The sequence below is a fragment of the Sorex araneus genome, chromosome 7 (genome assembly GCF_027595985.1).
Source record: "Sorex araneus isolate mSorAra2 chromosome 7, mSorAra2.pri, whole genome shotgun sequence".
In the NCBI taxonomy this organism is placed as follows: Eukaryota; Metazoa; Chordata; class Mammalia; order Eulipotyphla; family Soricidae; genus Sorex; species Sorex araneus.
In genome coordinates this window covers 37,539,137-37,562,355 of record NC_073308.1, presented here as the reverse complement: position 1 = coordinate 37,562,355, position 23,219 = coordinate 37,539,137, and the positions used below count along the sequence as shown (strand labels likewise).

The following is a 23,219-nucleotide window of genomic DNA, read 5'->3' as shown; positions in this document are numbered from 1 at the left end:
GGCAGCACTGGACGATCCAGCTCCAGGGCTCTCCCAGGGCTGCACCACCCCGAGGGGGCCCCTGGCAGAGGGTGGGGGCTCGGTCAGTGGGGGAGGGACACTCCCGGGAGAGTGGGACTACACAGGAGCTGGAGATGGGGCCGGGCCGGGGACAGAGGGGCAGCAGAACCGCACCCAGAATGGGGGCTCCATACTCTCCACTCCCCTCACCTCCATCACAGGGTCCCCTCCCACCCCATCACTGAGATGCAGCCTCTTCCTCTCGTCCATTTTTTCCCCCCTGGAAGACTCAGCTTTCTGGAAGGAATTTTGAGATCACTAAGTCCAGCTGGGCCCCTTTACAAAAGCCGGGGAGGCAGGAGGAGGGCTGGAGAGGGAGAGGCAGAAGACTGGACAGGGGCCCCTCACATGCCTCTTTCCTCTCCCCTCCACTCTTCTTTTGTTTCTCCCCCCCCTCTTCTCCCCTCCTCTTCCATCTCCTCTCCTCTCTCTTCTCCTCTTCTCTCTTCTCTTCCCCTCCTTCCCTCCCCTCCTCTACTCCCCTCCCCTCCTCTCCTCTCCTCCACTACCCTCCCCCCTGTCTCCTCTCCTCTCCTCTCCTCTCCTCTCCTCTCCTCTCCTCTCCTCTCCTCTCCTCTCCTCTCCTCTCCTCTCCTCTCCTCTCCTCCCCTCCCCTTTCCCCTCCGCTTCCCCTCCCCTGTCCTTTTCTCTTCCCTCCTGCCCCATCTCCCCTTCTTTTCCCCATTCTCCTTCCCTCTTTCTCCTTCTCTCCCTCCCCTCCTCCTCCCTTCTCCCCCCTCCTTCCTTTCCCCTCCCCCTCCCCCACCTCTGATGCCTCCCTCAGATTGACTTCCCCACGTCAGCCTTCGATGTCAAGTTCGCCAGCCCCTCCAGAGACAGCTTCAGCCCCTGCTATGAGTTCGCCAGCCTCGGGGAGGAGGACCAGCGCAAGCTCAAGAGCATCATGCAGAAGGAGTCCCTGTACTGGTGAGGCAGCTCCGGGCCCCGCCCACCTATTCGGGCCCCGCCCACCTATTTGGGCCCGCCCACCCTCAGGGTCCGCCCACCCCGGGTCCCGCCCTATGGTCTGCGGAGTAGCTCCTGTCGGCTTCATCTCAGGAGCTCACATGGCAGAGAGGCTCGGGAGAGGCAGGGAGGAGTGGGGGCGGGCTGGGGCGGTAGCGTAAGGCTGAGCCCAGGCTTTGCATGCGGGAGCCCCCTGTTCAACTGCTGGCATGTGGGGTCCCCCAAGCAGTGCTAGGAGCAAACCCCAAGCATGAGGAGTAGCTCCCAGCGCCTCTGGACGTGTCCCCACCCCCAAGAAAACAAAGCGAGCAGGCCCATGCTGGGCCAAGTGGTCCCATGCTGGGCCTTCTGCCCTGCACGCTGCAGAGGCCAGGGCGCAGGTGGCTGGTGTCCTCGCCGCCCTGCCCCCACTCCCCCTCCACACCCACAGTCTTTGCATTTCTCTGGGCCTGTCACTTTCCAAAAAGGATCAGGGGCCCAGCTTGCTGCCAGCTCCGGGTAAGCGAGTCCAAGGAGAGGGGGCAGGGTGAGCGGCCAAGACTGGACTTGGTGGGGTCTGGTGCTTCTGCTGGCCCTGGCAGTGCCGCTCTGGCTGCCGCGTGGCACGGGGAGCTGGCCGGTGGGGTGGACGCGGAGAAACGCGCCTTCCTGGCGCGCTCACACGCTCACGCGGCCCAGGGCAGCACGCGCGCCCTGCCCCCACGCCGCTGCTGAACCCCCGCTTCATGGCCCCCACGGCTCCCGTCACCCATTAGACACCTGATCCCAGGCCAGGCCTAATTAGCCGCAGGTCCCATAAACCTCCAGCTGGCCCCCGATCGCCCCTGGAGGCCTCTCTGCTGTCTGGAATCAGCCAGGTGGGCACCACCGCCCTCTGCTGGCTGTGCTTGGGACTGCGGTCCTGGGTCGTACACCAGCCTCCGCCTTGAGCAGCCCCCACATTTTTGGAAAATTGGGGGGTGGGGGGTCACTTTTGGGGGGGCTGCAGTAATAGTACAGCGGGTAGGGCGTTTTGTTTGCATACAGCCTACCCTGGTTCGATTCTTCTGCCCCTCTCGGAGAGCCCGGCAAGTTACCGGGAGTATCTCACCCACACGGCAGAGCCTGGCAAACTCCAGTCTCACAATGGAGACGTTACTGGTGCCCGCTTGAGCAAATCGATGAGCAACGGGATGACAGTGACAGTGACAGTCACTTTTTTGGAGATGTTATAGGCCCAGAAAGTGCAAATCCAAGAAGAGGGGCCAGAGTAATAGTACAGCCAGTAGGGCATTTGCTTTGCAAGCAGCCCACTGGGGTTTGATCCTCCACATCCCATAAGGCTCCCCCAAGCACCACCAGGAGTGAGCCCTGAGCGCAGAACCCAGAGTGAGCCCTGAGCACGGAGCCCAGAGTGAGCCCTGAGCACAGAGCCCGGAGTGAGCCCTGAGAAGTCAGGAGTCCTGAGCACAGAGCCAGGAGTCAGCCCTGAGCACAGAGCCAGGAGTCAGCCCCGAGCATCGCTGGGCGTGGCTCCCCACACCCCCAACAAAAGGATCTAGAAGAGATTTGGGCCCAAAGCGCCTCTTGCAGTTTGAGGGCCTCTGATTTGGAGAGGGAGCGCCCCCGGACTCTGGCCGACCCTGCCTCTCACCTGGCCCTGTCCCCCACCCGCAGGCTCACTGACGCTGACAAGAAGCGCCTGTGGGAGAAGCGCTATTACTGCCACGCCGAGGTGAGCTCGCTGCCGCTGGTGCTCGCCAGCGCCCCCAGCTGGGAGTGGGCGTGCCTGCCGGAAATCTACGCGCTCCTGAAGCAGTGGGCCCACATGAACCACCAGGACGCGCTGGGGCTGCTGCATGCCACGTGAGTGGGTGCTCCCCCGCCCAGCCAGCCCGGGGAAGCGGGAGAGTGGGTCCGAGACTCGGTGTGTTTCCTCTCCTCCCTTTGGTCTTTCCTTTCTCTCCAACTTCATTATGAACATTTGGGGGGCCCAGAAGGTGCCAGGGGCAAACCGTGGCTCCTGCCCTTACAGCCCCAGAGAGGACATTTCCCAGGGGCTGGGAAGACAGTTCAGCGCGGAGGGCACTTGCCTTGCACGCAGCTGACCCGGGTTCCATCCCCAGCACCACATGTGGTCCCCTGAACCCCCGCCACGATTGGTCCCTGAATGTAGAGCCAGGAGGAAGCCCTGAGCCTCACTGGGTGTGCCCCTTCCAAAACAAAAACATTTTTCAAGCTGGAGCGATAGTACAGCAGGTAGGGCTGTAAGTGGCCGACTTGAGTTTGATCCCCCACATCCCATACGGTCCCCCAAGCACTGCCAGGAGTAATTCCTGAGGGCAGAGCCAGGAATAACCCCTGAGCATCACTGGGTGTGGCCCAAAAAAGCAAAAAAAAATATCACATTTTCCAAGTATATGCAGATATGCAGAATTGGAATTTTTTTGTTGTTGTTGAATATCCTCAGGCCCAGATTCTAACCTTTAGCTTTTGCTTTATTTGCTCTGTCACATTTCTCTGTTTTTCTAATCACCCAGAGATACCTCATGCTTCATACATTTTGAAGTTAATGGCAGACATCACATCCTCTTCTTAATACTTTAGCTTGCATATCATCAAATAATGCTCAGTGCTTCTTTTTCTTATTTGTTTTTTTTTTGGGGGGGGGAGAGGGTATGTGCTACACCTGGAGTACTCCTGGCTCTGTGCTCAGAGGTTACTCTTGGTGGCGCTTGGAGGAGCAGATAGGGCCAGGATTGAACCAGGGTTGGCCATGTGCAAGACAAGCAATTAACCCCTGTACTAGTTTTCTGGCTCTAGAGTTTTCTGTTTCCAAGGCAACTTTCACTAAAATCTGTTAAACTCATTGTGCCTTGGAGTCTGAGCTCTGACACAGTCGAGTGGTCCCCCTGCCGTCTCCCGGATCGATGCTAATATTATGACATGCAAAGCCTGCATCCCCCTGAGGGCTTTGATGAGGGACTTTCTGGTAGAATCCAGGAAGAGAGGCTGTGGGCCTTACGCTACACAGGAGGTAGCAGTGGCTTCTGTGACCAAGAACATCCTCACTGGCTGCAGACTGGGTTGGGGGGGGGGGGGAGCAGTGATCGAGATTTGATATGCTTCTTGGTTTTTCGAAGCTGAGGATCGAACCCAGGGCCTCCCATAGGCATAGCTGCGTTCCTGAGCACAGAATGACTCCGCTGGGGCCTTTGGCAGATTCTGGGGACCCTGCCTTTCCCTGCAGCGCCCGGGGAGGAGGCCGTGGCGGGGTGTCAGGGCGCTGGGCTGTGTCTTGCAGCTTCCCTGACCAGGAGGTGCGCCGCATGGCCGTGCAGTGGATCGGCTCGCTGTCGGACGCCGAGCTGCTCGACTACCTGCCACAGCTCGTGCAGGTGAGGACACCGGCCTTCCCTTCCTCCGGGGGGCGTCACTCAGGATCCTCCGGAACTCAGGACTGGGCTCGAGGTCTGTGCCGCCCGCCCCCCACCCTGCCATCACTCATCTGTCTGACCCCACTCCTGGACAGGCCCTGAAGTACGAGTGCTACCTGGACAGCCCCTTGGTACGCTTCCTCCTCAAACGAGCCATCTCGGACCTGCGGGTCACGCACTACTTCTTCTGGTAAGGCCTCGCGGCGCGCCCTGGGGACCTTGCACCGGCACGCAGGGGTGGGGGACTGGCCAGGTCCAGGATGGGGCTGATTCATGCAGCCTTGGAGAGAGAGGGGTCCGCACGCCCCCGCAGAGCCTGGCACACAGGGTCTGGTCCCTCCCGAGTCTCAGCTGGGCTGGGCCTGCCCCGGCCGCTCAGCCTGAGCCCCGCCGGGGGCCCCCCACGAGCCTGGCACCCACCCGCTGCCCACAGGCTGCTGAAAGACGGCCTGAAGGACTCGCAGTTCAGCATCCGCTACCAGTACCTGCTGGCCGCCCTCCTGTGCTGCTGTGGCAAGGGGCTGCGGGAGGAGTTCAACCGCCAGAGCTGGCTGGTCAACACCCTGGCCAAGCTGGCCCAGCAGGTCCGGGATGCCGCCCCGTCCGCACGGCCGGTGAGTGGGGCGGGCCCGCTGCTCCCTGCGCCTCCTGCCATCATCGTGAGCTCTATGCACAGTGCTCAGGCCGCTGTGCTTGGGGGTCTCTCCCGGCAGTGCTCTGGGGACTGCACAGCAGTCACTCCAGGTGGCTGGCTCTCCCTGCAGGAGGGCAGGCGCAGGCCGTCTCTGACTCAGAGGCTGGAAGGAGTGACCGTCGCTAACGCGCGTGCCCCAGATAGGCGGCAGATGGGGGGACAGCCCATGGACGCACCTTGTTTGACCTGCAGAGGGCCAGTATTTTAATTGAAGTGTTTGCCTTGTTCCTTTGTAACTGTGTATCCCAACCTGATTCGGTTAGACACAAACAAGGAGTTAAAAGGCCGTTTAAGGCAAGTAAGCCCGGTTGTTTAAGTTGCTGACTGCACCAGGGCGCTCAGCCAGAGGGGGCAAGTGAGGGCCGGCCCAGGCGTTTACTTGGTTACCACTGCTGAGTCCAGCTCCTGTCTGCTGCCTCCCTTCCGGTCCTCTGTGCGCACAGAGGGTCACCCGAGGCCAGCGCTGTTTCTGCTGCTGACGTTTTAAGAATCGGGAAGTTCGCTTTGCACACGCCCAGCCCAGGTTCGATCCCCGGCATCCCAGTGGTCTCCAAAGCACCACCAGGAGTAGCTCCTGAGTGCAGACCCCTGAGCACTGCCAGGTGTAACCCAAGAAACTCCAATTAGGAAAGGAAAGAATTGCGAGGTTTGGGGTGTGTGGAGACAGCTCAGCAGGCCGGAGGGATGCAAGCTCTGCATGTGGGGGCGGCGGGGGGGGGGGCAGGATCCACCCCACACGACCCCCAGAGCCTCCCAGCATGGCCAGGAGCAATCTTTGGGGGTGGCCCCCACAGCAAGCCCCGGAAGATTGGAAAGTCCCCGTTGCTGCTGTTGCTGCCGTTTCTGACAGCGCCAGAGCGCCCTGTGACACGCCCGCCCCTGCTCCAGCTGGCCGCAGGAGACAAGACCCCCTGCCCCTGGCCGGGCCCACTGCCCGCCTCTCCTCCCGGGCGCTGGAGTGCGGGCTGGTGGCACTTCTCCGTGGTCTCCAGGGGCTCGTCCACACGTTGGCGCGTGTTCTCAGGCCGGCCACGGTGGGGTGCCCAGGTTCTGACGCCGTTTCCTTCCGGGCCTCCCGCCCGGCCCCCCTCCACAGAGCACCCTGCGCACGGGCCTGGAGGAGCTGAAGCAGTTCTTCGCCCTCAATGGCTCCTGCCGCTTGCCCCTCAGCCCCAGCCTGCTGGTCAAGGGCATCGTGCCCAGGGTGAGTGAGGGGCAGTCTGGGGCTCAGGGTGGAGGGCCTGAGAGAGATGAGGAGGAATCACAGGGGGGGGGGGGGGTCTCTCTCCCAGAGGGGCCAGGGCCTGGCGGGTGGAGCCCTCGTGGTCCGGCAGGAGCGTGTAGGGCCTCTGCCCTCAGGGCTCGATGCTGCCCGCCCCTCAGAATCCCTAACGGGGGTCTCACTACTGCCCTGTGCCCTAGTTGTTTGTTTGTTTTGTTTGGGGGGGCCACACCTGGCAGGGCTCCGGGTTTACTTCTGGCTCTGCACTCAGGAATACCTCCTGGGTGGGATGTGTGTGTGTGTGTGTGTGTGTGTGTGTGTGTGTGTGTGTGTGTGTGTGTGTGCGGGTCAGGGTACCATATGAGGTGCGGGGATTGAACCCAAGTCGGCCACATACAAGGCAAGCGCCCTCCCCGCAGTGCTCTTGCTCTGGCCCCAAGGAGCCCCGTTTTAGTGAGGGATAAACAGAGCTGCAGACAGAACATGCGATGCACACGGCTCATCAGTGGAATGAGAGCAGGAGCTGCGGCTGTAGGGAGCGGGGCAGGGTTCAGGGTTCCAGCGAGGGGCCTGGGAAGCGAGGATCCCGTGGGCAGGCCACTTCCTCCTGACGCCACCGCCCTCTGTCCGGCTCAGGACTGCTCCTACTTCAACTCCAATGCGGTTCCGCTCAAGCTCGCCTTCCAGAACGTGGACCCGCTGGGCGAGCACATCCGGGTCATCTTCAAGGTGAGGCCACTCTGCTCACACCTGGGGGAGGGGGCATGCTAGGAAGGGAGAGGGGGGTGAAGGGAGCCTGGGGTTCAGAGGCAGCCCCCGGCTCCTGCTGTGCTCCTCCTGGGTCCCTTAGACCGGAAGCAAGGAGGTCACGGCCCTGAGCTAGGGGTGGAGGATCTAGAACGCAAACCTGCTGTGGTTTGGGTAAGGTGGGATCTGCTTGTCCCTGGGACTGATGGACCCCGGGACACGGGGTCTGGAGTGGAAACAGTGCAGGCTCTAATTCCGCTGGAGAGTAAGCACTGCAGTATGGCGGGGGAGAAAACGCACCTGTGCGTGGGACAGGCTGCGAGTTCCAGACCTGAGGGTGGAATGTTCGGTGCTTTTTTGTTCTGTTTTTTGGGGCCTTGCCAGGCGATGCTCAGGACTGACTCCTGGCTCTGCGCTCAGGGATCACTCCCGGTGGGGCTTGCGGGTCCCCGTGCGGTGCCCGGAATCAAACCTGGGTCGGCTGCATGCAGGGCACATGCCCTCCCCGCCGTGCCATTGCTCCAGCCCCGGGTGTTCAGCTCTTTCAGACTTTTCTAAGAGGTTTGGGAGGACTTGATGAATATTTGGGGCCTGGGGTCAGTTCTCTGGAGATGTGGGTGACGGCCAGAGCAAGCAAAGTGCCTGGCGCGGGTGTGAAGGTCATTGATGGGCCGGTGTGAGTGGGAGGCTGGCATAGGTGGGCTGAGGTGGCCATCCTGGAGGGCCGGGGCAGGCAGTAGAGATGAGTTCCGGTCACTCCCTTCCTCTGTCCAGTGTGGGGACGACCTTCGCCAGGACATGCTGACCCTGCAGATGATCCGCATCATGAGCAAGATCTGGGTGCAGGAGGGGCTGGACATGCGCATGGTCATCTTCCGCTGTTTCTCCACCGGCAGGGGGCGAGGTCAGTGTGAGAGGGCAGGCCGCGAGGGCGCACCTCTGCTGGCTGCCCGTCCTTCCCCCTTCCCCAGCACCCACCCGTGCCTCTTCAGGAGAGTGAGAGGGTTCAAAGGTCTGGACATGTGGGAGCCCCGGCTTCGGTCCCCAGAACCTCATGGTCCCCTGGCCCCTGAGCTCGGAGGAATCCATGAGCACTGCCAGGTGTGGCCCAAAACAGACAAGACCAGAACATGAGAAGGGAATGTTTATTTCTTCCGCAACTATGGAGGGCGTTCAGAGAGAAGCCGGGAGAGGGACTGGGAGGAAGCTGATTTGGAGACAGCCGAAGGTGCTCTGTAACTTTTGAGTCTGACAAAACAACTACAAAAAGAGGCTTTTTGGTGACAGTTGGGGGGCATTGGATTAGAGTGGGTTAGAATGGGTAGATTAGGTAATTAGAAAATGGTTACTTGAGGGGGCTGGAGCGATGGCACAGCGGGGAAAATTGGTATAATGGGTGGAGCACTTGCCTTGAGTTTGGCCGACTCAGGCTGGATTCCCTGGCATTCCATAATGGCTCCCCAGTACCCACCAGGAGTGATGCCTGAGTGCAGAGAGGCAGGACTAACCCCTGAGCATCACTGGGTGTAACAACCCCCTCCCCACCAAGAAAACCCTTTTAAAAATTCTGATTGGGAGATAACCAAATAAATAAAATTAAAAGAGACTTTTGGGAAACAGTTGAGGAAATTTGACGAGAGTGAGTTAGAGCAGGCAGGTTAGATAATTAGAAAATGATAATTTGGGGGGTGCTGGAGAGATAGTATGGTGCCTACGGTGCTTGCTTTGCACGCAGCCCACCTGGGTTCAGCCCCCAGCACCCCCTGTAGTCCTCACTGCCAAGAGTGATCCCTGAGCACAGAGCCAGGAGTAAACGCTGAGCACCACTGAGTGTGTGTGGCCCCAACCCACCTCCTTCTCCCTCCCCCCCCCAAAGAAAAACAAAAAGGAAAACCTGCAGCAGCTGTGGGCTGGGGCCGGCAGAGGCCAGCTGGTCAGGAAGCCCTGCCCCGTTTCTTCTCCCGCTCTGCCCTGGGCCTCTCCTCACCCTGTCAGGCTGTCCAGGCGCCCTGAAGCCCGGTGTATGGGGTCTCTCTTGCAGTCCTCCCTGACATCAGCCCTTCTCTCGCTGTTGAGTCACCCCAGAACCTTTCCTCCCAGGGATGGTGGAGATGATCCCCAACGCGGAGACCCTGCGCAAAATCCAGGTGGAGCACGGGGTGACCGGCTCCTTCAAGGACCGCCCCCTGGCCGACTGGCTGCAGAAACACAACCCTGGGGAGGATGAGTACGAGAAGGTAGGATGGGGCTGGCTGGGGTACGAGGAGCTCGGAGGAGCGGTGAGGGGCCGTGGGGGCTGGTACCATCCACTGCTGGTGCCTTTGAGCAACTGGACTTGGTTGGCGCCTCTGGATCCTTTGGTGCGGGCCCAGCGGCTGTCGGAAGCAGCTGGGTTAGTGCCCTGGTATCAAACGGGGGATCTATTGAATTCCTTAAATTCCACGCTGTGGACCTGCCTGAGTCCAGGATGAAACATGGCTCTGAGGCCGGGAACGTGGCTCAGGGGTGCAAACGCTACTTGCCTTGCCTCTGAGGCCCTTCCTTTGATTTTCGGACGATAACATCATGATGACCGGATGAGGGAGTTTGTTCAGTTTCTCCTGTGTCCTGTTAGGGGAGTTTAGTGACACTTTGCAGAAGGAGAATTGGTGGGAGGGCAGGGCTAGAGAGTAGCACAGTGGGTAGGACATTTGCCTTGCATGTGGCCAACCCAGGTCCAATCCCTGGCACTCTATAGGGTCCACCAAGCCCGCCAGATGTGAGCTGAGAGGTAGGAGTAAGCCCTGAACATTGCAAGGTGTGGCCCCTTCAAAAAACAAATGTTGGGGCCAGAGCGATAGTACAGTGGATAGGGCTGGGTTTGATCCCTGAGCACTGTCAAGAGTAATTCCTGAGTGCAGAGTCAGGAGTAACTCCTGAGCATCACTGGGTATGACCCAAAAAGCCAAAAAAGCATGGTGGGAGGATACTTTAAAGATCATTTCAATTTCACTTAGTTTAGATGTATTTGTTGGGGCTGGAGATGGAACCCAGGACCTTCTGCATGCAAAGTCTGTGCTAGAAAACATTCTCAACATTTTCACCGAGTCCCTTCCCTGGCGTGGGACTCAGTATTCTCTTAGTGAATCCTGGTGATGCAAGTGGGCTGGTATCAGCCATCAGAGGGTGTTAGGATTGAGGGGAGATTTGAGCGGAGACGGTTAAGAAAAGGGCTGGCCTGTTCCTTGGGGACATTCACCTCGGCTTCATGATTTAGTCTGTGGGTAACTAAGCTTAGGGGTAGGAGCAAGTCAAACGAACCAAACTCATAAGAGACCCACGAGAAGCCAGAGTGCGGATTTCTATCACCCAACTGCCAAGGGGGTCCAGACCCTAATCTATATGGATCAAAATCTGCCACCTCCCCACTGTAGACGTCAGGGCTCTCTCGCTTTGTTTTTGTTTGGGGGCCACACCCAGCAGTGCTCAGGGTTCCTCCTGGCTCTGCAGTCAGGGGTCGCTTCTGATGGGCTCAGAGGACCCAATGGGATGCTGGGGGTTGGCTCCAGACCAGCCGCCTGCAAGGCAAACGCCCTCCCCACTGTACTGTGGCTCGAGCCCCTGAGGCCCTCTTGCTTGGGGCCAGACTGGTAGTGCCCGAGGGCCTCTTAGATGGGCCTGCATTTCGCAGGGTTTCAATAGCTGTTATGTTGAGCTCGGTGCAGCCGGATTACTCTCTGCCAGTCACGATGGACAGATGTCCAGCAAGGACACCCCCCCCACACACCCCGTCATCAGGGAAGCACTCAGTGTCTTGCTCTTTCCACCTTGCAAAGCCTTGGTCAGCTCTCTCGGATCTCCCTGATTTCTTTCTTCCGTTTTTGGCTGTTGAAACATTCTCCCCCACCAAAGGGGATGGGCATATTTATTGAATTTATTTATTCAAAGTAGGAAAGGAGTAGCTGGACGGCTGGACTCCGGGCCCCACCCCAGGTCCCCTGCCCAGGCTAGGGCCCTGCCAGAGAGGGAGGGAGGAGAGGCCTGGGGCCTGCAGCTGTCCGCCAGGGACATGCCCATTACCATCCCCTGGAGCAGCTCTCGGGAGCCCCCAGTCTGGAAAAAAAAAATAAAAAACATGGGCTGGGCCAGAGGAAGCAGCAGCAGGGGAGCAGGCCGAGGGCATGCTCGGAGGGGTCTGTGATTCTCAACTGGCAGGTGCAAGGGCTGGGGGGCTGCCAGCCTAGGCTGGAAGTCCCAATGGAACCCTTCCCAGAATGGCTCTGGGGTCCCCCTCAACAACAGCCTGATATGGCTGGCAACTGGCAGAGGCACTCTGGCTGGGTGCTGGCCAAGACCACCAATGGACAGACGTGCCAGCGCTGGACAGCTCCCCGCCCTCCCGGCCAGGACCCCATGAGCAGGGGTCTGATTGTTGCCTCTGACGCATCCTAGCAGGGAGGCACTAGGGCGGGTGGTCCCTCTCCTACCCACGCATCCGAGAGCGCCCACACTGCTCTGTCAGTCCCCTCACATCAGGAGGCTTTTGACACAGCAAGACTTCCTGCGTGCAGGGGGCGGGCACCGTCTGAGCTCCGCAAGGGACTGAGTCATGTCCCCACGGGCCGGCGGCGGTTGTGTCACAAATCCACGATCAGACGGGCGTCAGGTTGAGTGAGCCCCAGGGACAGGAAGGCAGCTCCATCTTTCCTCTGCTGGAAAAGCCGCCTGCTTTGGGGGATCATGCGGCCGTGGGCCGGGGAACAGCCAAGAGAGACTGAGGGGGGGTCCAGGCCCTGGAGCCTGGGCTGGGAGGATCTGTGCTGTGCTGACCTGAAGGGCGAGGGGTGCGGGGTGCTGTCTGCAGTGACTCCGGGGCAGAGTGTGGGCCCGGGAAGGTGGGGCAGGGTTTGGAGGCTGGGTGAGCGTTGCTCATGCTGCCCCCAGAACTTGCCCCTTTGTGACGGCCGGTGTCTGCTGCCGAGTCTGAGTTCTGGGCATTTTCTGGCCCTCGCAGAGAGGGGTTCGAGCTGGGAGCTGTCCCTCAGCTTAGCAATGTGCTTCGATGCAGTCAGGTGACGCCAGCCCCTGGCTCTGAGCTCAGAAATATCTCTAACACTCTGCACCAAGCTGAGAAATGTGCCTCCTTTTCAAGTGTCAAGCACCTTCTGCAAGTGTGAGCTGCCTCAGCTCTTCTGCAGGAAGCAGCGTGAAGGAGACGAGCCCTTGTTGGCTGTTCCTGGGAGCACTGGGAATGGGAGTCACATTGGGGCAGAAGCAGCGTCGGGAAGGAGCACTGGGTCCAGCTGTCTTCGTGCTAGGCTCACACTGAAATGGTCCTGGCTGCTCGGAAAGTTGAATCTTGCACCGATTCATTGGTTTATGTTGGGGGGCCACACCAGGTAGTGCTCAGGGGATGAGGGGTTCCCACATGCCAAGCATGCACCTCGGCCCCTTGAGCCAGCTCCCCTTCTCATAATGTCTCCTCAGCCTGGACTCATCAGATATTTATTTATTCATTTATTTTGGTTTTGGGGTCACACCCTGCAGTACTGGGGGTTTCCTCAGGCTCTGTGCTCAGGGATCACTCCTGGAGCATTCAGAGGACCATGTGGGGTGCAGGGGACAGAGCTCAGGTGGGCCGCGTGCAAGGCAAGTCCCTTATCCACTGTCCTATCACCAGGCCCTGGGCTCATCAAATCTTAGCTCTGGGGTTCATCTTCTGTCCTTCCCATGGACTCCCGAGGAGAAAGTCCGAGAAGACTCGGAAGTGGTAGAGCCTTACTCCTCAGCTCCTATCCAGGGCTCAGAGAGACGTCTCTGTGCGTGAGAGCTGGTTGGTTAGAAGGAAACACAGCCACACGTGCAGGGCTAGCTGCAGACAGCGCTCAGAAAGCGGGGGCCCAGGCTGAGTGGACCAGCCTGGCCCTGGCGCCCCTGGCTTCGTTCGAGCTTCCTCCTGTCCTCTTCCGTACTTCCCCCCAGGCCGTGGAGAACTTCATCTACTCGTGTGCCGGCTGCTGTGTGGCCACTTATGTCTTGGGCATCTGTGACCGACACAACGACAACATCATGCTGAAAACAACCGGCCACATGTTCCACATCGATTTTGGCCGCTTCCTGGGCCATGCCCAGATGTTTGGCAACATCAAGCGGTAAGTGGCCTTCAGGGCCAGGGCGGGGCCAAGAGGCCCTCAGAAAGGGGTTCCCGGGGCTTGAGCGATAGCACAGCAGGTAGGGCGTTTGCCTTGCACGTGGTCGACCCAGGTTCGATTCCCAGCATCCCATATGGTCACCAGAGCACCGCCAGGGGTAATTCCTGAGTGCAGAGCCAGGAGTAACCCCTGAGCATCGCTGGATGTGACCCAAAAAACAAATAAATAAATAGAAAGGAAGGAAAGGAAGGAAGGAAGGAAGGAAGGAAGGAAGGAAGGAAGGAAGGAAGGAAGGAAGGAAGGAAGGAAGGAAGGAAGGAAAAAAGGAAGAAAGGAAGGAAGGAAGGGGTTCCCTGCTGGAGCACAGGCCCACACGTGAGAGTGTGGCCCTTGGTCTGAGCAGCATTGGGAAGCGAAGGTGACTTGGGAGGTCGGGGGTTTGCAGAAATACAAGCCATCAAAAGAGAGACGCCCAGAAAAGGACACGGTTCGCTCACAGGCCAGCCCCTGGGGTGGACGTGTGTGGGGCTTCTCAGCTGAGCGCCCTCCCCCCCACTGTCCCCGTCCAGGTCTGCACAGGGGGTGAGGGAGGAGGGGACATGGAGCCAGCCTCCACCTCCTTGCTGACCTTCCTGTGTCTTCCCCTTGGCCCAGGGACCGTGCCCCCTTTGTCTTCACCTCGGACATGGCGTATGTCATCAATGGGGGTGACAAGCCTTCCAGCCGTTTCCATGACTTCGTTGACCTTTGCTGCCAAGCCTACAACCTCATCCGCAAGCACACCCACCTGTTCCTCAACCTGCTGGGCCTGGTGAGGTCCCTGCCCCTTTCTGCAGCCTCCTTTCTTGTCCCTGGGCACCGTCTTTAAGATTCCCCACGTCTGGCACTAAAGCATTTCTGGAGGTCCACATTGCTGAGTCCTAGATAAAGACAGGGCCCACCCCCCACCCCCATGGGCAGGGTGTCCGTGCAGGGCTGTCACTTCCTGCTGCAGTCCTTCCCACAGCAACTGCCCGCCACCCTCTACCCCTAGGCGGGCTGGGAGCTGAGCTCTAGAACATCGGCGTATGGTGGACACGCTGGCGTTGCAGCCTGCTGCAGGCGCTCTCTCCCCTCGTGTGCTCCCCCTGCAGATGCTGTCCTGTGGCATCCCCGAGCTCTCCGATCTGGACGACCTCAAGTACGTGTACGATGCCTTGAGACCTCAGGATACGGAGGCCAATGCCACCACCTACTTCACTAGGTATCACCCTGCACACAGGACAGTTCTGCCTACTTGAGGCTGGGAGGAGCCGGGCGAAGGGAAGGGAACGGCTGAGCCCAAACCGGGTTCGAGTCAACAACACAGTCTGTCTTAGCTCTGCTCTCGCCCTCGGGGAAATCACCTTCTCCTCCTAGACTCAGTTTTCCAAATGCACCTTTGTTTGTCTGTTTTGGGGGCAGGGGGGCCACTCTTAGTGATGCTTCTGGCTCTGTGCTCTAGGGTCACTCCTGGTAAGTGCTCAGGAAACCCCATGGTGGCAGGGATGGAACCTGGGGCTCCTGCATACTCAGCATGCTTCCCGCTCTCCTCGGCCAGGGCATGTAGTTTTATGAATTGACATCTCTGTGTGGGTCATTACTTGGAAAGATGTTCCCTTTAAAAAAAAAATTTTTTTTGACAATACTTTTTCCAGAAGTTTTAAAATATAATTTTATCTGTATATTTGGGGTGGGTCACATGAGAGCTCCTCCTAGTGCATGAGAGCTCCTCCTAGCTCTGTGCTCGGAGGTCACTTCCTGCAGTACTTGGGGGGCCGTGTGATGCAGTGGGTCAAACCCTGGCCTCGTGCATGCAAGGCGAGTGCTCACGTGTTGGCCTCTCCCCAGCCCACACTTGCATTTTGGTGCTAATTTTTGGAGTAGGCGGTGCTGTAGTCTGACTCTGATCTCTCTCTCTCTCTCTCTCTCTCTCTCTCTCACACACACACACACACACACACACACACAAGCATGCATATACACACACGCACACACTCATATATGCACATACTCATACACATGCAAACACACACTCACACATGCACACGCGCACACACATACATGTTACCTACAGGGCACTGGATTGGGAGGGTGGATGCTAGCTGTGCTCAGGGAACACTCCCAGCTCTGTGGGCAGTGGATTTCCCAGAACTGTAAGCATTTCCGTGTTCTGGGTCAGAACCTTCCCCCTTGTCAAACATAGGACTCTGTGGTTTCATTTTCAGACAGGTTATGTCTGCAAGTAGGGACCTCTGTGCAAACCCCACCTTCCCTCTCCCTCTTCTCCCAGGCTCTGAGGGCTCTTAGAGAACTAAATTTCCTCTCTTGGTTCTCCCAGGGACCTTTCCTTTCAAAGGGAAATCTCTCAATTAGACGCTGCTTGGTAACCATTGAACCTTGAAATCCTGTTTAACAAAAACTTTCACATTCACTTGGTGAATGGTGGAGCCAATTGCTTCTTATCTTCCACTAACTTCCTGGGGCTGGGGGGCAGATAAGACCCTGGCTTACACGAGTGGACAATTATGTGCAGATGCACGCTGAGACTTCCCAGGTAGAGTGCTCACCGGAGCTGCTGACCAGGTATTCAGGAGCACCCCTCCAGGTAGCACTGGGTGGGGGGTAGCAGATAGCACTGTGACACCCTTTCTCCCACGCCCATAGGTTGATCGAGTCCAGCCTGGGCAGCGTGGCCACAAAGCTCAACTTTTTCATCCATAACCTGGCCCAGATGAAGTTCACAGGCTCCGACGACCGGCTCACCCTTTCCTTCGCCCCCCGGACATACACCCTCAAGAGCTCCGGCCGCCTCACCAATGTCTTTCTCTGCCGCCACGAGAAGATCTTCCACCCCAACAAGGGCTACGTGAGTCCCCTCCAGCCCGACCCTCCCTGCACCCTCCCTGCAGCTGTCTGGGGCTCTGGCTGTGTGTTGGCACCCACACGGCAGCTGTTGTTGAGCTTCCAGTGCTGAAAGTGTGCGGGGGGTTTAGGGGGGGGATGGTTGGCACCTCGGTCCCTGTTGCCCAAATAGCCTCCTCTGTCCCCTTTGCCCAAATGGCCTTCTTAGCATCAGGGGGCTGAGAGCTAATTCCCAGTAGCTGTGGCAGGGCCCTGCGGAGCCGTGCTGGGAATCTTTCAGATTCCTGCAGCTCGGCTCCCGGTTGCCTTCATCTCCACCTTCTTCTTTCTGGAAACTGGACTGCTGTGTCCTGCCCTGCTCCCCCCGCTGGCCTTCCCCCTCTGTTGGGTGTAGGTGGTCTGGCCGCATCCCCTAAGACTTTTGTTGGGGGCCACACCCAGCTTCCTCCTGGCTCTGTGCTTGGGGATCCCTCCTGGCGGGCTCCAGGGACCATAGCGGGTGCTGGGCGTGGGACCCGGGTCAGCTGCGTGCTGCACTGTCACGCCTCCCTGCTGTACTGTCACTGCCCCCCCCCCCCCCGCGTTCCCTGAGACTCGGACCTTTGCAGATCTACGTGGTGAAGGTGATGCGAGAGAACGCTCACGAGGCCACGTACATCCAGCGCACGTTTGAGGAGTTCCAGGAGCTGCACAACAAGCTGCGGCTGCTCTTCCCTTCTTCCCTCCTGCCCAGGTAGCTGCCCCTTTTACTGGGGGGGAGGGGGGCTCACTGAAGAGTGAGGGAGGACAGTAAACCGCCCTTGGAGGGTAAAAGCTCTTCCTGCTTTTCTTGGCCTGATAGTGGAGCCAGTGAGTGGCGCAAGGGCTCCCCCTGCCGGCGTCTCACGGGGGCCTCTGAACCTTGAGAACCGGGTGGGACCCACCTGCCAGGTGTTAAACAAGCCCTGAATGAAGGCAGGGGCTGCAGCTCACTGCTAGAACTCAAGCCTTGGGCTTGACTCCCCAGGGGAGAAAGGCAGGGCATTAACGGAGTCTACAGGTGCTTCAGTCACAAGTGTTCTGTTTTGGGTTTTGGCTCTAGGGCCACACCAGGCGATGCTCAGGGACTACTCCTGGCTCTGCACTGAGGACCATAAGGATGTCAGGGATCCAACCGCGGCCAGCTGCTTGCAAGGCAAATGCCCTGACCACTGTACTGTTGCTCAGGCTCACAAGTGGTTTTGGTTTTTGTTGTTGTTGTTGTTTGTTTGTTTCTAAGAAGTTTTTCAAGGGCCTAAGTGTTAGATATGCCGTGAGTAGGGCGTTTGCTTGCATGTGGCCGATACAGGTTTGATCCCCAGCATCCCATATGTTCCCCTAAGCACTGCCAGAAATGATTCCCGAGTGCAGGGCCAGGAGTAACTCCTGAGCATCGCTAGGTATGGCCCAAAAAGAAAAATTAAAAAAGCAACGAATTTTTCAAATAGATCAAATGTGGCATGTGCATAGGATAAAAGGGTACAGTGAGGGCCGGCATTCCATATGGTCCCGAGCACCACCAGGAGTGATTCCTGAGCACAGAGCCAGGAGTACCCCCTGAGCATCGCTGTGGCAAAAATGAACTGGGGGGGGTGTTATTGGGGCGGAGAGCTAGAACAGCAGGTAAGGTGCTTGCTTGCTTTAGTGAGCAGCTGAGGGTCCCAGAAGGAGTGACCCGAGTGGGTGGGGGGGTATCCGGTGTTAAAATGCAGCTGACGTGTGACCAGAGCTTCCCTGCCTTTCCCACCGTCCCCTGCCCGCCCCCTAACCCACCCCTGCAGCTTCCCCAGTCGCTTCGTGATTGGCCGCTCCCGGGGAGAGGCAGTGGCCGAGCGGCGGAGGGAGGAGTTAAACGGCTACATCTGGCACCTGATCCACGCCGCCCCGGAGGTGGCCGAGGTGGGTCTGGGGGTCTGGGCTGCAGGTCAGAGCTGGCGGAAGGGCAGATTCTGATCCCGCCAGCCCTCAGGGAGGGTGCTTGTGTCTCTGGACAGGGGCTGGGGGCGGGGAGAGGAGCTGCAGTCTCAGAAATCACCGAGTCGTCCCAGAGCGCTGGCAGCCAGGGGTCCGAACCCGGACTTAGCGTGTGGGGCGGTGCTTAAGGAGGAGTGGCTGCTCCGTGCTCAGTGCTCAGTGTGGCTCCCAGCGGTCATGGGGGTGGGGGTGGGGCTAGGTAGGAAATGAACCCCTGCCCCCTCCCGACTCCTGCCCTTCAAATCATCTCCCTGTCTCCAGAAAGGAGGTTTTTTTGAGCAGGTTATTTGTGTGGTCTTACCTCGGGTTTGACGGTAGGATATTAAAATTTGACCCTAGGACTGGAGCAATAGTAAAGTGGGGAAGGCCCTTGCCTTCCAGGTTCCATCCCCGGCTCCCCCGATGGTCCTCCAAGCCCACCAGGAGTGATTCCTGAGTGCAGAGCCAGGAGTAAGCCCTGAGCATTGTTGGGTGTGGCCCAAAATAACAAAATAATAAATTAATAAATTTGACACCATAGGGCAAAAAACAGTAACTGATCATCAAACGCCTTCATTGCTTTCCTCCCTTCCACACACTCAGGTGACTTTCCAGCTTCACGGTGCCCTTAGCATAAGTATCATTCTGCAGTATTGGTTTTCTCCCCCTTGGCATTTACAGCGAGCAGTTTCAGATGTATTCTAGTCCAGGTAAGGTGCTTGCACAGGGGCTCAGTCGCCACTCCCAAACACAGTCAGCATGACGTCAGCACTCAGCATCCCTGCCAATGAAGCCACCTCACTTCTTGGGTGACATTTAGATTATGCCCCTTTGTTTCACCGTTGATCCTGGAGTGGGCATTTTTCTCAGCTTGGGTTTGGGTTTCCCTACAAGATTAGGGAGCGTTCTCAGGGGACGGCATTCGTGGTCTTTGGGCCAGGCTGGCTTGGATATCTCTCTCAGCATGAGGGGTGTTGGTAGGAGAGGAACAGAAAGCTTTTGTCCTGATGCCATTGACTATTGGCGGGGGCGGGGTCTAGAAGGGGGCATTTTTAATTTTGGTTTGGGGCCACACCCTGCAGCTTACTCCTGGCTCTGCACTCCGGAATCACTCCTGACAGGCTCGGAGGACTCTATGGGATGCGGGGGGTTGAACCTGAATCGGCAGGTGCAAGCAAGAGCCCTCCCCCCTGCACATTGCTTTGGCCCCTCAAGCTTCTCTTTATAAAACACTTTTAATTCTCATAATAAAACTTATAAAACACAAAGCAGAAAACAATGTGAGCGCTTGCATACCCATTACCTAAGCTGCTGTGTTTGACTGGCTTGCCTGTAAAGTGTATGTTCCCGTTCATGGAGCCCTCTCTCCAGCCCCTTCATCTACTTTTGTTTGAAGTATATCACAGTAGATTATGGATATAGTGTGACATTCTACTCCTAAGTAATTATTATGAATTTCTATAAAAAATGAACAGAGGTGGGCAAAGCCATAGTACAGCTGTAAGGCATTTGCCTTGCACACAGCTAACCTGGATTCAATCCCCGGCATTCCATATGGCCCCCCCAAGAACCGCCAGGAGTAATTCCTGAGTGTAGAGTCAGGAGTAACCCCTGAGCACTGCTAGATGTGCTCCTACTCCCCAGAATAAAAGATACGGGGCCAGAGATAGCCTTGGTTTGATCCCCGGCACCCCGTAGGGTCCCCTGAGCACCACAAGGGGTCACTAGTGATCACAGAGTCAGGAATAGCCCCTGAGCACCTCTGGTTGTGGCCCAGCTGGCCCCTCTCCCCTGCCCCCAAAAGAGAGAAAAGGATATATATATATACACATATATATGGATATGTGTATATATATATTTAATTGAATAACTGTGAGAACAGTTACAAAGCTTTCCAGTTTAAGTCTCGGTCATACAATGATCAAACACCCATCCCTTCACCAGAGCACATTTTCCACCACCAAGAACCCCAGTATACCCCCCATCCCACCCCTCCCCCTGCCTGTGTGGCAGATGATTTCCACTTTACTCTCTCTCCACTTTGATCACATTCAGTATTTCGACAAAAGACCCACCATTATTATTTGAAATTTTCCCCCCAACAATCAGACCTACCGAAAAATCATCATTAGATAATTTGTTTTCTGTTAACTGGTTATGAAGAGCATATGATGTTGCACAGCCGCAAAGCGGCCACGTGATTTTGGATTTCTGATATTTTAGTAATAAGTCTGGAGGGATTTCTGCCAAAAGCCGCTGCGTTCCGGTATTGGTTTGTGTGCCTCTGGGATCATGGCCATTCAGGAGCCAGGAGCCATTCATAGGACATATATTTTACACAGCAGTATCATGTCATCCACACATAGTCCATGTTCAAGGTTTCCTCGTCGTCTCCCAACGTGGTTTTGTGTTTTTTTCGGACCGGGTGGTGGCAGGGATCAAACCCAGGGCTCCCACAGGGCTCAGGCTTTCTCTCCAGCCCTTTGAGCTGTTGCCCAGCCGCCCAGGGGTTGGATGTTGGAGCTGTTGTCCAACCAGGAGCTGCCTAGCCCCTCCCCCTGCCCCCCACCCCACTCCCCGGGTTCTGTGGTAAGTCGCTGCTCCCAGCTGCCCCTGCCCTCCCCCATGGGCCGCGTCTGTCTGACCAAGGAATGGCTCTCTCCGATTCCGTTCCAGTGTGACCTGGTGTACACCTTCTTCCACACCCTGCCGCGAGATGACAAGGCCGCAGGCACCAGCCCCGCTCCCAAGTCCTCAGGTACGGGGCCTCCTTGGGTCAGTCCTGCCCACCTCTGGGGACCCGCAGGGCCGCTGGTTTCGCCACTGAGCGCAAGGTCCCCAGCTCCCCCTACAGTCTGCACATTTCCCCTGGAGGACCCTGATCAGAACGTGCTGCTGGGGGCGGATCGGGGACGGGGTGTCAGGTGGGGAGGGGGCCAGCCTGGTGACCTTTCTTGGTGTCCTTTGTTCCCCACAGATGGCATGTGGGCCCGTCCTGTTGGGAAGGTGGGAGGGGAGGTGAAGCTGTCCATCTCCTACAAAAACAACAAGCTCTTCATCATGGTGATGCACATCCGGGACCTGGTGAGTGAGGCCCCGTCCTGCGAGTCTTCGTCTCTCTTCTGGGACTGTTCTGCTGGGCCCTCCTGGAGAGCGACCAAGGAGGCCGCCACTGTCCTGGTTCTGTGATGGGTCCAGGCAGCAGCGGACCCAGCTCCTTCCCCTCACTGGTCTTGGGCAACACTAGCCAGATTTCTCAGCCTCATCAAAATGAGGCATCAAAATGTTAGTACCCGCGGGGCCGGAGCGATAGCACAGAGCGGGTAGGGCGTTTGCCTTGCACGTGGCCGACCCGGGTTCGATCCCCGGCATCCCATATGGTCCCCCAAGCACCACCAGGAGTAATTCCTGAGTGCATGAGCCAGGAGTAACCCCTGAGCATAGCTGGGTGTGACCCAAAAAGCAAAAAAAAAAAAAAAAAAAGTTAGTACCCGCCTCTTGGGCACTCCGAGAGCTAATGCTTGTGGGATGTGTAACACCTATGCCATGCATCATGGTGTTAATCATGATGGGGGTTAAGGCAGGGCAGCCACGTGACATGCTTGGAGCACAGACATTTGGGGTATGAGCCCAGAGCAATGGGAACAAAAGGGGAAGAGAAACTTTTTTGCCGGCTTGATTTTGAGCCACTCCCGGCAGTGCTGGGGGACACCCTGTAGTGCCAGGCCCCCATTTGCAGAGCAGGTGCTCCGGCTCTTTGAGCCACTTCCCTGGCCCAGAAGAGAAGTTCTGTTGAATCCCTACAATGGGCGGGATTGGGCCGTGGGTGTACGGCAGGATGAAGTGTGAACGCTAGAAAGAAGTTCTTACGGGGCTGGAGCAATAGCACAGCAGGTAGGGCATTTGCCTTGCACTGCGGCCAACCCGGGTTCGATTCCCAGCATCCCATATGGTCCCCTGAGCACCGCCAGGGGTAATTCCTGAGTGCAGAACCAGGAGTGACCCCTGTGCATCGCCAGGTGTGACCCAAAAAGCAAAAAAAAAAAAGAAAGGAAGAAAGAAAGAAAGAAGTTCTTACACTCGGATCAGTCGCTCCTTCATCCGTTCAACAGAGATTCGTCTCTGTTCACTTTGCACTGGGCACTGACGCAGCAGGTCTGGGTACGAGTTCCTGCCCCTGGTAGCTTACATGCCCGCAGGAAGAGGAGGACAGGGAGGTACGGAAAGCAGCAGGGCCGAGGCAGAACTCTGGTGAGAGAGGACAGAGCTACTGCGGAGGGTGCTGGTGGCGAGTCTACACTGAGAGGTCAGGGGTAGCCTCGCTGGGGGGTGTTGAAGCAAAGCTGTGAGGTGCCATGTGGTAACCTGTGGAAGCTCATTCCAGACCCAGGGAGCAAGTCACCCCCTGAACCCTGAGTCAGGAGCCTGTTTGGGGAGCACGGGGAAGGGTGTGGAGGACTAGTCATGTCCCTGAAGTGGGAGGAGCACAGTGAGGTACGGGAGTGGGGTACAGGGGTCGTGACCCAGGAGAAGACCACGTGGACCCACAGATCAGGGCCTGTGGTCTGGACGGTGGCTGCTTCCCTCAGTGAGATCGGGGCTAAGTTCAGATCAGATCCAAGGTCCGTCTCCAAAGGGTCAGCCTGGGTGAGTGACTCATGGGCCAAGCTCGAGGAAGCGCCTCCTCCCTCTGACTCACATCTCTGCCTCTCTGGGGTTACCGGGTCAAACGACAGCAGAGATGGAAGGTTTGGAATGACAGGGAGACCCTGGCATGTGATGGTTCATTCTGACGAGACACAGCTTTGGCCTGCACTGAGCCTTCCTAAGCTCGGGGGAGTTTTCTGGGAACTAGGCCGAGCAGCCTGATGGCCACAGGAGACGGTTCTGTCAGAATGAGGAGAAGCTGGAAGCAGGCAGTAAATTAAAGGTGCCCTGTGAGAAATGAGAGGAATGGCAAGGAACGGGGAGAAAGAGAATGCACGTCTTCATTTTTTGGGGGGTTTGTTTTGTTTTGCTTTGGGGGCCACACTCGGTGATGCTCAGAGATTATTCCTAGCTCTGCACTCGGGAATTACTCTTGACGGAGCACAGAGGGCCCCGTGGGATGTCAAGGATCCTTGCAAGGC

At 57.7% G+C, this 23,219-nt stretch overlaps 1 protein-coding gene across 1 annotated transcript in view; it reads left to right on the top strand.

The window, feature by feature from the left end:
- The window catches only part of PIK3C2B (phosphatidylinositol-4-phosphate 3-kinase catalytic subunit type 2 beta), a 75,586-nt gene that overhangs the window by 49,785 nt on the left and 2,582 nt on the right, over positions 1-23,219 (top strand). The window contains exons 15-31 of the mRNA XM_055144271.1: positions 845-987; positions 2,683-2,871; positions 4,310-4,403; positions 4,538-4,632; positions 4,876-5,056; positions 6,233-6,340; positions 6,995-7,087; positions 7,880-8,009; positions 9,206-9,342; positions 13,067-13,236; positions 13,891-14,047; positions 14,370-14,479; positions 15,922-16,123; positions 16,728-16,852; positions 17,919-18,036; positions 20,767-20,848; positions 21,068-21,174. Of these exons, the coding sequence (XP_055000246.1) occupies positions 845-987; positions 2,683-2,871; positions 4,310-4,403; positions 4,538-4,632; positions 4,876-5,056; positions 6,233-6,340; positions 6,995-7,087; positions 7,880-8,009; positions 9,206-9,342; positions 13,067-13,236; positions 13,891-14,047; positions 14,370-14,479; positions 15,922-16,123; positions 16,728-16,852; positions 17,919-18,036; positions 20,767-20,848; positions 21,068-21,174 (2,241 nt within the window). The remainder of the gene's footprint in view (positions 1-844; positions 988-2,682; positions 2,872-4,309; positions 4,404-4,537; positions 4,633-4,875; positions 5,057-6,232; positions 6,341-6,994; positions 7,088-7,879; positions 8,010-9,205; positions 9,343-13,066; positions 13,237-13,890; positions 14,048-14,369; positions 14,480-15,921; positions 16,124-16,727; positions 16,853-17,918; positions 18,037-20,766; positions 20,849-21,067; positions 21,175-23,219) is intronic.